This window comes from Pinus tabuliformis, chromosome 5_2 (assembly GCF_031772625.1).
Source record: "Pinus tabuliformis cultivar Carrire ecotype Pingquan chromosome 5_2, CPIR1, whole genome shotgun sequence".
NCBI lineage: Eukaryota > Viridiplantae > Streptophyta > Pinopsida > Pinales > Pinaceae > Pinus > Pinus tabuliformis.
Window position 1 is genome coordinate 549731011 of NC_142306.1, and position 18525 is coordinate 549749535.

Below are 18525 nucleotides of genomic sequence, written 5' to 3' on the forward strand. Positions count from 1 at the left end.
TGTATCCATAATGATGTTGTTTTGTTTTGGTTTTGATATTTTGTATCTATTGTAAAATGCATGGAACAATTTAAACTAATGATGGACAACTATATATTTTTGGTTATATATCTTCAATAGATACTTATTACTTTTCATACGTTGTATGATGTACATATAAGGGCTTAACAATCCTTACTTATTGATAGGTCATGGCCAGCTTAATGGAAACTTTTTGAGTGCACATATGGGCACATACATAATGTAATTTTCATCTTTTAAATAAAGTTACAATTTTTTCTTGAGGAAAAAACAACAACGACAACAACAAAAACCTAGTATTGTTGTAACCAAAATCTTCAAATAAACCCCGCCAAAGAAAAATTGGTGCTACTAATAGTGACTCCTTCCCTCCCTTTTTTTAGAGGTTGAAAATGCATCTTTTTAAACCATAGCCTTGACAACTAGTATCATTGAAACTAAAATTCAAAAATCAACTCTTAGTTTTTTTTAACAATAACCAACGATTTTTTATTAAAAGAAGCCTAAGCATAAGACTCATGTGAGTCACATGTCATATTTATTTAGTGAGATTGGTCTCAAAGATACAATTTTTTATTGTACCCAATATCTATTTTCTACATACATCATATTTAAGCCTTCTGATTTGTTAATATCCTTACAACCCTTGTAAACACACCAAAAATGATCAACTAGGAAACAAAATTTATAGTTCATGAAGTTGGCAGAGTCTGGTTATATAACTATTGATATTTGGGGATGATTTTGTCTTCATGTTTCTTGGTGATTCTTCTCCAACTAACTATAGAGATCATCCAAAGGGGAAAGCCATAATTTAACATTAAGCATCAATCCATAAGACCATAATTGATAGAAATGGATTCCTTCCAGAGTGAAATACGTTTCCTGGATAACTGATCTAGAACAATGATCTTTATTGTGGTCATCTAGAGAAATTTCTAAGTCATTATAGTTACTTGCAAATAGTGAGAGGGCACACAGATTCTAATGTTCATAGGAGACTCAACCATGTGTATAAGAGTATTGAATCTTGGTGAGGGTAGCTTGAGCACTGTCCCTCCATTAGTTGTAAAGATTATAAACATTAGTATGATAAGAAACAACAATTTTCAGTTGACCATTTCAATTTTGGATCCAGAGAGGCTTAAGATAGGGAAAGAGAAGTTAGCCACCCGAGGGGTAGACAGAAGAAAAACTTCCTAGTGGCACGATGAGAAGAGAATGAGACCCAGAGAGTCAGTTTCTAGACCATCAAGAAGGGAAACAAAATTTATGAAGAGGACCAAGACAAACTAAAGGAAATTGTTAACCATTTTGAGCCTCTACATGGCGTAGGAGAACTTGAGAATACAAAGACAAGAGCATAAAGATATAGAGTACTAAGATGATAAGAACAAGACGAGAACTTTAATATGATTGCTCTAGAGGGGGTGTCGATTCAAACTAACAAAGAAAGGGAGAAGGAAATCCAATTTCTTTTTTATAAACCATACCTTTTTTATGAGCACTTCCTTCGAACTTCGTCCACCACCTATATGAATCAAAGGCACCAATACTTTCCTTTGTTTCTAAAATTATTCTGGGGGTAGTTGTCTCCTGAGGAGTACCATTCCACTTCTATTGATCATTCTTCCATTTTTTCTTGTTCGAAGTCTAGTGAGGTGATTGGGGGTGACTATCCATCATGAATGAACAAGTGGGATTATACACACAGTTTCCACCTTTAACCCGATTGTGATTATGGTGTTTATATTGCAAGCTTAAGAATATATGAGATGACTTGTACAATATATGCCACATGCATGCCTCATGTAGAGCTATGAGGTGTCAAGGGATGCCCTCCTTATTAGGCTCACTTGTAGTTACAAAATAGCACCCAATATGATTCATATATTTCATTAGGGAAGAGGGGCCCTTTGGATCTTCCCTTGGTAGACTAATTCTCCTTTGGGGAGAGTAGCTCCAAGATTGGCCATTTCATCTGCTACCAAGTTGTTCCCTCTTAAGACATGGAAGTATTGCTTTTTAGGGATGAGGCAGAGCATGTTAAATATCCTTTTGATAATTTGAGCAACTTTGAGATCGTTAAGAAGAGATCTATTTAGAATCCTAGATATAATGATAAGTGAATCCCCAATCACTATTATCTGTTGGATGTCTAATTTCACTTCTTTCTTATTTCATGATAGAGAGCACAAGCTTCAATGCCATTATTTGTCACCTCTCCCAATTCCCAAGAAAAGTTGATTTCCATATTATTCTCAAGATGAATAATCACCCACGCCCCCTTGCTTCTGTCACCCCTAACTCTTCAATTCATCAAAAAGAGGTCTTCTATTTTTTTGGATTTTAAATTATAATAGTTTTAAAATTGATATAAAATATTCTTATTGTTGTAAACAAAATCATAACAAGAAAAGAAAAAAATAAGACAATAAATTTAAAATATAAAAATAAATTGAAATAAAAATAAAAAACACAAATTTTAAGTTAGAAAAGATAAAAATAATTACAAGTAGATAAAAATAAAGGAAAATTGAAATTGAAAACCATAAAAAATTAATATCAAAATTTTAAAAGTAATTGAAAATTAAATCAAAAGTAAAGTGTGTCCTTTATCTCCCTACCTTTTTAGGCATATATTTTATAAGCTAAAAGAGTTTTTGGAGTAGGTTGATTGTGTTAGGCCTGCCCTCACTGGTATAGTTGTAACTCTTCTTCTTTATGCTAAATATTTTTGGCAAGGAGTCATTATGATCTTGGAAAACAACCAAGAATCCTCCAAGATAGGTATATCTATTAATACTGACAACTTAAAGCCATGATAACTAAATCTAGAAAGATCACATATGATACTTTTATATATGACAAAAATAACTTGGAGGAAGTTACTTCATACAAATATTTTGGAATCAATATTCATCACAAGCTCAATTGAAATTATAGCATTCAGAAAAAAAATAAATGGAAATGAGAAAGATTATTATGGGCTTGAAAACCATTGTAACTTAACAAATATTTGGATATGGGATTAAGAAAACTCCCCTTTGAAACTCTTGTCATTCATATTATTTATATGGATGTGAGGATTAGGGTTGCAAAATCTCAAGAAAGTCATGAATGGAGATACAACAAATCTAAAAATAATTTATAACATACAATCTCAATATTAAATAAAAACTCCATATCTTATCCTCCTATTTGAAGAAGTCATTTCCCCCTTTTCAAAGAATGAATATGACCACATATCTTATGTATAAGACAAAGTTGAAGAACACGAAGTTGAAGAACACAAAGCTCAAGTATGAATGGTATAATTATGCCTAGTCCTATCTCGACCATTGAGGGGTAAAAGAGGAAATCATTTTGTAGAACAAGGATAATATTAAAAATATTATTACACTGAAGTTTAAGAAAAAATAATGAGGTGATAAAGACTTAGAGAGAAAAAGGAAACTGGGATATTATAAAGAGGAAATCATTTTGTAGAACAAGGATAATATTAAAAATATTATTACACCAAAGTTTAAGAAAAAATAATGAGGTGATAAAGACTTAGAGAGAAAAAGGAAACTGGGATATTATAAAGAGGTTATTGACGCCAATATTGAAAATAAAAAATATATCTTTATCTTGACTAATCCTAAGAAGAAAATAAACATTGTTAAAATAAGAACAAAGTCTCATGAGCTAAGAGTAAGAGTGGAACTGGGTGTTGTTCAATTCCCAAAACACCATGGGATGAAAGAGTTTTCCATCTTTGCAACATTAAGAAGGTTGAATATGAAATGAACTACTTTTTAGATTGTCCATCTTATTATTACTTGCATTTGATCTAATTTTCATAATATTTGTCACAGTACCAGCCTTCTTGACCTTTTAAGCCAACAACGCTATGGTGATTTTGGAAGGCTTCTCTTATTACTTTTCAAGGGTAAAAATAAAATTTCAAAGAATTCCAAGTAACCTCTTACATTCTTAAGGTCCAATAGAGCAATTTTTTTTTTTTTAATAGTAACTGGTGAATTAGTAACTTTGGATGATTGTTCTCAATAAGGTTCCAAATCAAATAACAATGGATGCCACTATTCACCTCAATATCTAAGATATTCAAATTTTCCTACCCTTTTGGACTTATAGGAATTACTTGTCACTATTTTCAACATCTTCAATTTTTCACCACACACAAAAATAATTAAACATATTAACTCCCACTCAAACTATTCTCACAAAAATAAAACTCATGTGAAAAGAAAATTAAACATATTAACTACCACTCAAACTATTCTCCTTTAACAATAAATCACATCAATATTTATAAAGCTTTATAATCATCATTTAAAAAAACAAATACATAACAAACACATTAAAAAAAATAAAATAAAATTTAAACAATATTGTAAAAGTTTGAGAACTTAGGTATTTAATATATATACATATTGTGATTTTGTTTATAAAGAAAATAATACAATTTTAAATTTAAAAAGGAAAGATTTGTTATAGGTAGGAATTATTGTTTATTTAATATTTACTTATAGATTTTTTATTAAATTTTATCTAATTAAGATAAAATTTAAACAATATTGTAAAAATTTGAGAACTTGCGTATTTAATATATATCCATTATTGTGATTTTGTTTATAAAGACAATAATACAATTTTAAATTTAAAAAGGAACGATTTGTTATGCGTATTGTTAATTTAATATTTAATTATAGAATTTTTATTAAATTTAATCCAATTAAGTTCAAAATGCGTCTAAAAACAAATTATTTCAAAAACACTTCTCATATATATATATTTTGTAGTTCCTAATGCAAAATTGGTTGTACAAGTAAAAGACATCTACTCTAACCTGAATATTCCTAAGGCCCTATGCTGCAGTTCGATTTTTCCTCCGCTCTTGTGGAAGTAAGGCTGCCCTCTGAAATCAATTTTTTTCTCGTGGCTTTTGTTCTACAAAAAAAATTTGACATGGGAGAATTTGAGAAAGAGGAATTGGCACGGGCCGAGCAGATGCGCGATGTGTGACTCTCACATGTTTTTCCAATGTCAATCTGTGCTACAAATCTGGCAAGTTTTGGAAAACCTATTTGGTTTCCCTCTCATTGCTTTTAGTTCCACTCAGGCAGCGTTTGAGTGGTGGAGCACACAAAAAGAAGCATGGAGACCTTTGATTATTATCTTTCTATGGTGTGCTTGGAAATGACGAAACAACAAGATATTCAAGGAATCAAAGTCCCCTCTCATGTCTATATTGCAGCATATCATCTCGGTCTATGATTCTATTCCAAAAAATCTGCCCAAAATGCAGAAAGGTCACAGTACTGCACATATATGCTCCCGCTTAGAGACTCCAAGGGCATTTTTTGGTGGTGCAGAACAACAAAAAATTTGTGGGTGCGGGGTCCACATCATTATGGACAAGAATATGCAATACTGTATTTCATGGAATGGAGGAAGGGGCTCGAATAGCTTAGCGGAGGTGCGAGCCCTTGCAGGGCTTCTTGCTTTTTGCACTTTTTTTGATATCCAATCTATTTCTACCTTTGGTGATTCAAAATCTGTGATTGATCATGTCATGGGTTCTAGCCACATCAGATGCCCCCACCTAGCAGGCTGGTTGGACATGATCAAGTTTTACTGGGGTCTCATGAAAGACAGCTCAATTCAGCACATCTGTCGCGATCAAAATCAGCAAGCGGACTCTCTGTCAAAGGAGGGTTTGCTTCTCGGGACAGGGTCCTGGTCCCTGAAGGTTACTCTCGACGAGAATTCCTGGCTCATCCAGGATTTCTCCATTCCTGGCTGCTGACCCTTTCTATGTCTTTTCCTTATTATCATCTTTTGCCTCTATATGTTTTGATCATGTCATGATATATTGATGCCCAGTGGCATCCCTGATCTAGTTTCTCTTATCTGAATAGATCTAGTATGTGTTGCATAAGCATGGTATTGAATTATTAGGCCGATAGGCCTTCCTTTGAAAGGGACCTTTCGTCGTCCTTTTCATTCTCGCGCTGACACCTGGCGACCTGACAATTAGCTTCGTCTTTGTTCAGCCTTCATTCTCATGTGACAGCTGGCGGAGTGGGCATTTTTTCCCGTGTTTGTTCAGGAAACGACTTAGCCCTTAGCCGGTTTTTACGACACCTCGTTACCTGCATATACGGCTGGATTTGTTTAGATCCGTGAGGGTTTTCTGAAAGGAGGAGATTTTATTCATTCGGCGTGGATGCGTCTAGGATGGACCTGGTAGCTTTTCTAATATCCTTCCGACTGTACCAAGTTTGGAGCGGAACAGCCGTCTTTAGCAGTTTTTAGGCATAAAACAGCTGAATCGGATCAGAACACGCCAGCAACCTGTAGAACCGTTGCGGAACTGGAGATTTTGAGGCTTAGTTCAAGGGAATCCGGATCCTATTGAAGGTGTTGCAGTTTCGTTTACTTGCAAAAAGGGAACGAAAATCTGGAATTGTTGCCCTACTGAGGATGCGCATGTATTCTGTGATCCATAGTGCGTTAATTTAATTTTTTTTTGCTCAGTTTTCACTGCTTTAAAATTTCTTTTCCAACTTTTTTATGTCAAAATCAGGTCAGGTCTAAACAGCAGGTGGAATTAAGGTGCTAAACTGAAGAAAGGCAGAATTAACAGACGAAACTGCCATCTCTTAAAGGCATCTCTGATAAGTTCTATTTCAGAACCCTGTTGTGTTTCCCTGAGTCTTTAAATGCCGAGGCGGATTAACACCGTGGAATTGAAGTTTTAACGCTTGAATGCGATCGCTACAGATCCAGTAATTGGATTATTTTTTTAACAAATACATCTTCCTATTCTCAGTTTTCATTAAATTATTTAGAGATAATGGCTCAAGAAAGCAAGAAAAGAGATCACGATGAGACTGGCTGCCAGCCTCCCGAAGGGCCTCTTCTGTGTGCGAACAATTGTGGATTTTTCGGAAGTGCGGCTAAATCTTAAAAATCTTATACATTCATTTAACCACCATCACATTTATAACAGAAAAAGATGAAAGTTTAAGGATAAGAATTACAGTTACTTACAGTTCCTCAGTTTTCTGAATAATTGTTCAGGGCGCATTTTTTTGTTATTCTCTTTGCAAAATATTGTTTCCTGTGACTCAAGGTGTAGTTTATTTCTTTATTATGGTGGCTGTAATGATGGTTTCTTATCATTTGTATTCTTGAGATTATTGGACATGGTAAATTGATATTGGAATTGGATTTATGTCCATATCTGCAAATTTCTAAGCAATTGAGAGTTTTAGAAAACCACAGAATGCCTTTGAAATAATCCAGAGCATCAGATTTTTAATGGAATTTGTTCATCATTAATACATGCCCTCACAGTCCACCTAGTCCCTTGGATTCTTTGGCTATTGACTCCTGAAATGCTTGGCAATCTACTCCAATTTCGCTAAAGGCTGAAATAAGTTTAGGAACAATTTTAAGCAACATAAGCTTGAAGCCAGCAGAAGTAGTACTCTTATTGTCACACTCTGCTTCAACATTTGATGGCAACCTACAGTCTTCTGAAAGTAATCCAACTTGAGCCCCTTTCACATACGCATCACATGCACGAAGAATCCAATGACCGCGTTTTTGAAAATGCTCTTTAACAAACATTTCAAAATGCTGCACAAACGACAGTAACTCGATTTAAAATGATTCAGAAGAGAAGGGTTAAACAAGAAAATAATTAGAACTGAAAATCTTCCGAGATTCTACCTTTGGGGGGCTGCGTAGTATGTACAACATTGACTTGCATGATAGGAGGAAGGAGTTTTCTTTGTAGGCTAGAGAGTCTTTCTCCCCTTTAGCTGAACCAAACTGTTTGTCATATTCAGGTTCATTAAAGTAAGGATTAGCATTTAGTACCAGTCCTTGAATGGAAACAAGGACTTGTAGAACGTTTGATAATGACGGATTCCACACTTCATTTCCCCTGCCTGTCCATGTGTTTAAAAGGCTCAGACACACTTTCCCAGTATCATACAGATTCGGATTCAAGGATAAGCCACCAGAATGGTAGTGTACTAACTACAAAATTAAAAACCAACATAAAGTGAAATGAGACCTCCATATTGAAGTTAAATACAAAACTTGATCTCAAATTCACTTTAAAATCAAACAGTTCTAATTAAGTACTTACAGGTGGTACGTCAGGATATTGGGATGGGAAATGAATATCAGAGAAGAAAAGCCCATCCTGATATGGAGTCCCAGCTGCTCCAACAATCACAGCCCTGAGCAAATCCATCCTATCCTCATAGATTCTCACAAATATTGTATCTGTCCAATCAATGCAAAATTTTTGTATTAGGATGGGACAGGAATAAATAGTTTGCATACAGAATGAGGATAAGAAAGCGATTCCTATAATCTATTCCCTAACAATCTATGTAAACATCATGATTTCCATCTAAAAAACCTGGTAAATTTTCTTGGAGAATGTTCCATTCCTGCTGAACTTTCTTCATCCAATTCCGCTTATTAATATGCTGTGAAAAAAAGTTTAAAAACTTCAATCATACACCATCACCATGGAAAAGAACATTGCTTTTGGCAACAAAAATCACAAAAAGGGATGAGAAGAGCATGCCCTTTAATAAATGTATACCTGGTTTGTTTCTTGGTGGTAGAAGTGATCCATAGGGTCCTTTACACTATCAAACTGTTTGAAGTGACCTAGGTCATGACAACTGCTACTGGGCAAACTATGCACTGTATTTTCCTCCCCTTTCTGTTCCATGTGCACTGTATCTTCCTCTCTTTTCTGTTCCATATGCCCTCCAGTTTTTGAATGCGGCTGTTAAAGTAAGTTTTTTGTGTAATATAAGGATATATTTTTAGTCAGTTTGGGTTTTCTTTTGATTTCAAATGGTCATGTTGTCTGGTTTTAAGTTGCTCTGATTTGAAGAACACGTCAGATGCCGTTTTTTAATTTAAGGACAGATGAACACTGGCCATCAGCTGTTTGAAGGCTGCTTCTTGTCAGTGCTCTGATTTGTCTTAGGTAATGTTGTCTTAATTTCCAGTATTTTTAAGATCTAAATGCAATTTTTTTAATGAGAAATTGAATTAAAAGCAATTAAATTTAGAGCTTCGATATATCCATGAAAGGCTGCAATACTAAGGGTCTGTGCACTTATTTGAACAGTAGTGTGTTTTCATTCCCATTTTCTTCATTTTCTGGAAGCATATGATGTTATTTAGAAGCCCTATGAAGCATGTTAAATTGGTTCAAAGTTGATCTGATGAATCAATGGTCGGCTAAATCTTAAGTCTAAAAATGGCTTATATTCAGTATTCATTCACCTTTTATAGTTCTGGGATCTATTCAAATGTAAATTGGGAGAGACTCACACGACTGAGTGGTGTGGTGGAACTCTTGGTGGAACAAGATTTGTCTAGTGTGGTTTTGTGCTATTATTCAGGTTAATTCTGAAACAGATTAATACTTTGAAGGATGGGTCTGCAAGAAACTGAAGAATGTTGGACACTGACATACATGCCATTGACAATAAATACCTGAATTTTAGGGAGAATGCATGATTGTTTGTAAATGTTTTTCAAAGCAACATAATATAAGCCATGATTGTAATGTTGAGCAATGTTGATGATGTTTCAATATTATTATGTTAATTTGTGATTATTTAATATTCTTAGTTTGAATATTTGTGATTATTTCACCCTTCAATTACTAGCCAAACTCATCCAAACTCATCCTGGCCTTCATTTTTGTTATGGGGGTCCTTCATTTTTATGAGCTGAATACATATCTATAAATGCATTTTTTTATCATTTTTCCAATTTCCATACTATTTTTCTAATTTAAAAAATCTATCGGCCTCTTTTTGCACTTTTTAGGGCAATTGCTAGTGTATGATACTCTTTTTGGGAATTTTTGTCATATGTTTTGCATCCTAAAAATTAGGATCATACAGCTTCTAAATGTTGTTATATGTACAATCTGGAACTTATATTCTCTCAATATAATTTTTATGATGCTTTTTCGTTCTGAAAAATATATATATATTTCAAATTATTTTAAAAGAACGCTTCTTTCCCTTATATTTTAATTTAAATTTTTTTTTTTGTCTATTATTATTATGATTTCGTTTATAAAAATAATAATACAATTTTAAATTTGAAAAAAAAATAAGATTTATTTTTGATTTAATATTTGATTATAGAATTTTGGAAAAATAAAATTTATTTTTGATTATAGAATTTTAGTTTTCAAGATTAATCTTAAAAAATAGAAATAATGATGATTCCAATTTTTAATCAGAGAATTGAATTTAAGATTTTTTATTACAATAATATTATTTATTTTTGATTTAATATTTGATGATAGAATTTTGGTTTTCAAAATTAATTTTAAAAAATAGAAATAATGATTCCAATTTTTAATGAGAGAATTGAATTTAGGATTTTTTTATTACAATAATGCTATTTATTAATAACATTATTGGAAAAAAAATCTTATTTTAGTTTTTATTTTATAATTGATTTTAATAAACAAATTACAATTTTAATCTTAATTAAAAAAACATTAAAAAATTGAATGAATCTTTTTGATAGGATTATTTTTTTTGGTTTTATAGATGATTTTAAAGTTTTGTTTCACAACATTACAAAAATGTTAAGATCATATATATATATATATATATAATTTTAACTCCAAAAGGAAAAAATTTCTCAATAATATAACTTTTCAAAATAATAAAAAATAACCATCACTAAAAAATAACTTCAAAAAATTTATTTAAAAATAAATAAATAACATTATTTTAAATATCACATCAAATACATAACCCACACTTTAATTTTAATAAAGTTAATAAAAGATATTAAGCCTACTACCTATACCTGAGTTGTATTACTTTTACAAACAACCATTCATTATACCTATACATATTTCTATTTTGAAATAGGCATTCCAAAATTTTAATTTGATTATCAATAAATATTAGATGGATGGTAAGGATTTAACATCATAGAATATTCTAGATATTTTTAGTAATAAACACAAATCAAAGGCTAAGATTTATTTCCAAACTAGTTATGCATTTTTTGCACATTTAATTAAATTCATTAATTAAAAAATGTATATGAATAATTGTCATATGAAATGAGCCATGTTTTTTTGGGCATAGTGAAAGGAGTAGTGAAATTGATAAGCCATGGCGTTGACCCATGGTATTCTAACAAAGCCTAATTATAACTTAAGAATCTCCATGGTTAAGATTTTTGTTACATGTCTTTTTAAAAGAAAATGTATGTATATTTAACTTTTATATTAAATCTTGTTATCATTAATGATAATTATTATTATTATTTTAATAAAATTATAATTTAGTTAATTCAAGTATGTATTTTTTAAGTTTTAGCAATTTGAGATTTAGAATGAAGGAAGTGTTTGATATTTATTATTCACTAATGCTCATTGGAATTTACCAAATATTTAATTTATATAACTATGCTAGATTATAACGACATAGTCTAAGTAATAGACAAAATGACCATTTTACAAGCATTGTTAATTTTGTTCAAAATCCAGAGTATATTTTTAGAAATGATTATTTTAAGTTGTTTAACTGGAAAAGAACGAGCACTTCGAGGGTTATTCAAGGCATTGAATCCATTTATGCATTTAAAAGTGTATTTTAAATAACAAGAAATCACAATCTTGCTATAAATTGTATTGCCATATTTATACCAAAAAACATTTGTCTCTTAATTAAACTATATCATTTATAGGTGGTCCAATCATGACAGGTAATTTTCCTAATGACTTTTATATGGATCAATCATGTTTTTGATCGACCGTAATACTATAGAGATTTTGATAGATTCTGGTCATATAGAATAGATATATCTTCTGAGATATACCTTCAAAATTATCCATATTACCTTTATAAACAACACAATAATTTGCACACATTTCAACTTTTTTACCCTCTCAATATATAATAGACTAAATTTGAGGGTTTCAAATATTTCTCCTTTCGTAATCTTTTCCACGGAATCAATTTTCTTCATCCTACATGAATTTCTTTAAAAAAATATAATCCCTTGTTTGTTTGATTTAGTTCATAGATTTACCATTTCAATAGACTGTACATGTGTCCTGCTCACACTGCAAACTCCCTTTGATTTGCTTTGCTTATAAAACCCCTTTGATAGGAATGTTTTAAGAAATTCAAATTACCAACCCCAACACAAAGTATGACTTTCCAATTAGCTTATGGCCTATGGGTAAAGTGGAGAATTTCCCAAACTTCAGTGAATTCGTGGCTTTAGGTTCCATCCTAAACTGGAAACAGTGTGGCAACAACATTTTGTAGCGTCCACTAACCTGCGCTCTAGATCTAGTGTTTTGAAGGCATCAACTTTTCCAATGTGGATATTTTTAAAATGTAGTGACAGTTGAACTTCTATACTCTGTTTTTGAATTGGAGAAAGTAGAGGTATATGTCACCTCCTTTAATTTATATATTACTTATTCTTTTTTCTTGTGATGAGTGTCATATCTATTGTTAGCTTATGGACTTTTGTAAACGAACCTACTAAATTCATGACTTTCAATCAGGTATCATAGTTCCTTGTAAGATTATAGGAAAATTTCTACGCATGGTAAGATCATATGAAATTTTCCCTTGACTGATCATGGCTGATACATATAGGCCATAGTAAATTTGACCTTCCCTAAAGCAATACTGTAACCTAAAGAAATATTTAATTGGTGGTTGTCCTTATGACCATCATTAGAATACATGCTTCACCCATTATGACTAATTATAAAGGGCCAATCCAATTTCTTTTGCAACTTGATGCAGCAAAATAGGAACATCATGACTTCAAACAGTATAATGATCCAAATTTAATTCCGATCTTTCAGCATGACATTATGTTATAATCGATTGCTCTAAATTCTACAGTCTTGGGAGAACATTTTCAACTCAATTTTCTAATAGAGTACATGATATAGGAGTTTGGCTGGTAAATATCTCTCTTTGCTGAAAACTTCTAAAATTCTAGTTTAATAGTTATATTCCTTAGGAAATGCACTGAATCAAATTTCCAAGATTTTCCCACATCCCTACTTTTGCAAATAAATTTAAGTTATTTTCTCATAGATTTTATCTAATTTATTTATTTTGGGAGAGGGAAAGGGGAAGATTAGTTATTTATAATAAGATGGGAAATTGGCACTAGTTTCCCTTAAAAGTCTACTCATATGCTCATATGACTAATCATAGACCACACTTCCAAATTTAAAATAAAAAAATGGTGCCTGAGTATTTATTTGAACATATTTTGTTTCATATAACATATTAAACATTCCTTGAAATGGTGGGTTTCTTGGCTTTTGACCAATAACTATTTGTGTTGCCAGGATGCTAATGGTTCAGTGCCTTTCTTTTGGGGCACTACAATTAATGATTACCTTGTCTTATCTGATGAGCCAAATGTCTTTTAAGAAGGATTTGGAGAATCTTTTGCTCCATTCCCCCCGGTAATATATAGGACTGTTGAATTAGAGCTTATCTATTTTTTTTAGTTATCTGACACATCAAAGTGTCGCTGAATGGTAGGTGTAGAGCTTATGATGTAATATTAGTTGTTACATTTCCCTTTGTAGGTTGTTACTTCTCTACATCAAGTGGATTCCAAAGCTTTGAACATCCTTTGACTAAGTTGATGCCAATGCCTCTTGTTAATAGTGATGGGAAAATATGCAAGGCCAACTTCAAAGTAGATGTGTGTGCCAAGAAGCGGGCTAGCATGCCTAGGGTGGGTAGTGAGCCTAGTTGGGCTAACCAATTCTAATATGATTAATTTGGCGTTAGGAGTAGATATTTGTCTCATTAGTGGTCATATGGGAGGGGTTGGTAAGGATGAGTAGTTTGAAGCTGGATTAGGATTACCCATTTCATTCCAAGGGTCAATGAACTGTTCATTGGTATTTAAAATTAAATTGTGGTGTTTGGTTATTTCCTCTGGCATTTCTGATGTAAAAGTGTAGAACAAGGTCTGTAAAAGTGAATTGAATTTGTTAAATATACCATAAATGTGTAATTTTTTCGTTTTCACAGATCAATAAACTCTATTTTAAAATCAAGTTTACATATTGGAGAGATGGGTTTAACCATATCTCCTTGCAAAAAGCTTTTATTTTAGTCAATGAATTCATTTTGTCTTAATGTTGCATTCAATATTATTCTATAATTTATTTTCCAGTTTAATTAGATGAGGAACTTTCCTTATGGGGTTCATATTGCTATGTAAGTGTGAAACATGGTACTAAAATAGATATAAATATAAAATTCCAAATGATATATGTGTTAAAAAATTATTTTTTTAATAATTAAGATTATTCAAAATCTAATTTTTTGATAGTTAAAATTTTAGAGGATTTTAATTTCTTTACATCATATTTAAAATTTTTGGGATACATGCTTGATGTATTTCTTACAGGATGAGAACTGTGTCTATATGCTTTCATTCTTGTACTTTGAAAAGGTTTTTATTCTTCTGTCTCAGAACAGCCTGTGTCATTCTTATGTACATGTGAGTTTCATTTTGGTACTACCCTTGTCTTGGAACTCATTTGTAAAACTAAAGGGATAACCAATAATTGCAATAAAATTTCACAAATGTGAAAAGGAAAATGAATTGTTAATTATGGGATGTTAATTTGGAAACTAAATTGCACACCAAAAATCCCATTTTACATTAGGTTAAACACACATATAAATACATCAATTATCCGTTGAAGATATAAATTCTATCTTAACAACACAATCACTCAGTTGAGCAAATATCTCATCCAAACACTAAACTAGGAACTATTTTAGTTTGACTAAATATCTCATATCCAACTAATTAACAAGTAACAAACTCATAACAATTACATTTATGATGAGGAATCTCATTCAATGTGCACAACAAAAATTGGAGCTAAATCTTCCTCCCTTAACGAGTACTTGTATTTTATCTTCTTGTCTGCAAAGTCTTCATTAGCTTCTCTAAATATCTTCAGAATCACATCGAGTGAACTCCATCAAGTTGTCTCATAACCCTCGTAAAGGTGTATTCATAAAGTTGGATTCCCATGTTCCACTCTTGGACTACTGAATCACAAATCTCCCAAAGTCAATTAATGAACAAAGTCCCAAGTTGTCGCAGAATATCACTAGATGACCACTCTCATGTCTTCAACAAATGAGGGATCCTTCCCTAGATCCACAACTGGAAAACTATTTGGACAACAATCCATATCAAGTTTTACTTCCACTCAATCTCTTTAAATAATAGTTTTAGACACAATCAATTACCTATTTGCAAAACTAAACTTCTAGTCATTCTATGGACGAGCTTCCATCTATTGAGACACATGGGTGTCAACCGTTGTAATCACTAGTTGTATAGGAAATTCATCTAGATATTGAATGTATCTAGAGCCACTTTTACAAAATGATCTCTTTCTCTAATTTTAAGAGTTCATCATCACTTAATTTACAAAAAATAGTACAAAATTTTAGTACTAAAAGTAATTTTACTACACCACCACCAAGTTGTTAATGGATATTGCATGTTTGTCATTCTTATTAATCAAGAGAACAAGAACTTAGAGTTTGAATAGACACAAAGCTTGCATCGAAACGAAGCAATGATATGTACTCTGAATCATCATGATCCACCATGGTATTACTAAATTGGAGGAGAAAATATGCCCAACTTTCCTTCGTTGCTCCTACAAGACATGCATACTTCTTTCTCATAGTCATAGTGCCTTCCTAGCACTAGGCAAAATCACAACCCAGTCACATAGCACTTGCACATGAAGAAATTGACTCCTCCTCACCCAAACCTTTAACAATAAATGGTGACAATTTTGATTATGATGAATGTTCTCAAGGATTTCAATTCAACTGATGTTCATCTATTCATATGACTAGAAATATATTTAAGAAATGATAGTGATAACCCCGGTCATCTTGCAAATGGTTTTGTGTTGTAACCTTAGTATTCTGGAAACACAGAGAGTCATGGGTCCTTTGTTCATGTGGGTTTCTCTGTCAACACACTATTGCTACTTCCTCAGTAGATGGCATTGATTTCAAGGGAAATTCCAGGGGTCACAGTCCTACTTGGACCCATACAACTTCACCTTGAAGTCGCCTTTCTTCTTTACCTGAATCGAAACAGCTTCGCAACCTCCTCGAGCTTCAATGTCGATTGAGTTGATTTGAACCTCGACTCTAGCCTCACGACCTTAACGTACCTACATAGAGCATTGACTAGTTTGCTTCTAGGTTGAAGCCCACTTTACTCCCTTTCAAGTATATGATATTGATGTTGATGGAGTCAACATTTCCTGCTATTGTGTTTGGGCTAATTGTTGCCAAAGACCTCAAATGTGTATTAGAATCCCAGATCTGCACATAGCCATTACCAGACTGTGTTGTAAAATAGACGTTTGTAGTTGATTGAGTGTATGCGATTTAGGTAACCTTAATGAGCCACAATTCCTCTTTTCCACCGACCCACCAAGTAGAGCCACAAAAAAACTCCAAAGGAATCCTCTCATGATGTACAAACTGAAGCAGCTCAATGCATCCATAGCTCGCATATACAAGTTTTCACATATATGCCAATTTAATATACATCACTAATATAACTCTCATGTCTCTCTCATAGATACTTGGGCTCTCCCTTAAGGGAGTTACCCATAGAACCATTGGCTCTGATACTAATTTGGAGAACAAATTGCATGCCAAAAAACTCAATTTACATTACGTTAAACACACATATAAATATATCAATTATTGGTTGAAGATAGAAATTATATTTTAATCACATAATCACTTTATTGATCCAGTCTCTCAACCAAACATTAAACTTGTTACTATTTTAGTTCGACTAAATATCTCAAATCCAACTAATTAATAATTAACCAATTCACATAACAATTACATTTATGATGGGGAATCTCATTCAGTGTGCACAAGACAAGTAGAAGTTAAATCTCCAAGTGACTACAAGTTGGAGATGACTTGAGACCAGTTCATATACACACTTTGAATTGAATAGAATAATCAATCATTGATGGTATGAAATATATTATGAAAAATGGAAATTACAAATTGTAGTTGACTGTATGAAATGCAGAGTTTTATATGATCGAAAAAAATCAATAAAAATTATAGCAATGTTGATAGATATATAGATAGAGATTATATGTTTTTATTATGTCATTTTTTATCTATAATTTTTTGGACTTCGGAATTGAATGGGAGATTTAATGGATAATTATGATATAATGTATGTGTATTATTTATTGTTTTGAAGAGTTTTAAAATTTGTTTTTTCTTTTGTTATAAACTACAACAATATTATTATTTTAAAATGAGAAAAGTTTATAATATTTAAGATATTGGTTTAGTTTTTTTTTATCATTTTTTATGCAATATTATTATTGAATCCAAAAAAATTGGCCACCTGAAATGAATTATTGGAATGAGATTTTTGCATGCAGTGGCATCGTATGTAAGCAAAATTCAGCCACATGAAATATCTCATTGATGCTTGTTAAGGAAGAAGAGATCTACTTTTGATAAATGCCTTTGTCTTGGGTTGTGTATGTGTAGTGAATGAAAATCATATTCAACTATGAAAAATGTATTTGGACAAATAATAAAAATCAAAGTGGAATTAATAGATCAATATTTGATTGTTTTACATTGTAATTATATTGAAGGTGTCTCTCTCCAAGGTTGAGCTGGGTAAACACTATTCATCCTAATCAATAAGATACATCCATTTTCGTCTTCCTCCATCAAACCATTTTTTTATATGTGACATTTTGAATAGTGCCCGCCATGGTTTTCTTCCGAAGCTTGGGTCTCGTCTTTCTGTTATTGGACCGAAATCCCCGGACGAGGATCACCATCTGGCTATTGATGGGAGTCCTCTAGTTTCACTGAGGCTTCAAATGGCCACAAGCCATGATCGACGTTTATGTTGGGGTTCTCGACGTGGCACTCTGAACAGTGGAAACCCTGCAACTCAAAGCTTTGTCTGCTGCTCCTGTCCCTTAACTGACTTGAAATACATAACTGAAGACGAGGATATTTGCTCTGGATACAAACATTTTTTGAAAAGATCTTTCGCTACCGAGTTCTTGAAAATCTTGTGGGCTTGCAACTCAAACCTTTGTTTACCAACTTTGGATTACATAAATTAGGACCACAAGCTTTACTTTGGACATCAATGATTTTCTTCACAAACACTTCCTATGCCGAGCTCAAGCAAATTTTAGGGCCTTGTGACTCTATCCATTGTGTGTTTCTGCTTTTGCTTAACCGACCTGAATTACAAAAAACATGACAAGAAGCTTTGCTCCAGACACAAGTTCTTGATCCTACCCAACTCTTCTATTGTCGAGCCCATGAAAATCTTATGACATTACAC

General features: G+C 32.4%; 1 protein-coding gene and 1 long non-coding RNA gene across 2 annotated transcripts; one reads left to right on the forward strand and one right to left on the reverse strand.

Moving 5' to 3' along the window:
- The first annotated feature begins 5985 nt into the window (after positions 1–5985).
- LOC149160116 (uncharacterized) lies at positions 5986–6843 on the forward strand. Its single transcript, XR_016261778.1, has 2 exons — positions 5986–6450; positions 6617–6843. It is a non-coding gene; the product is annotated as an uncharacterized LOC149160116 (long non-coding RNA).
- A 254-nt stretch (positions 6844–7097) lies between these two features.
- LOC149160117 (putative ubiquitin-conjugating enzyme E2 23) lies at positions 7098–9581 on the reverse strand. The gene is made up of 5 exons (XM_089436625.1): positions 8660–9581; positions 8471–8540; positions 8192–8331; positions 7768–8079; positions 7098–7674 (listed from the first exon to the last, which is right to left on the reverse strand). Exons 1-5 carry the CDS (start codon positions 8822–8824, stop codon positions 7384–7386), a joined length of 978 nt encoding a protein of 325 aa, XP_089292751.1. The 5' UTR covers positions 8825–9581; the 3' UTR covers positions 7098–7383.
- Between the last annotated feature and the right edge of the window lie 8944 nt (positions 9582–18525).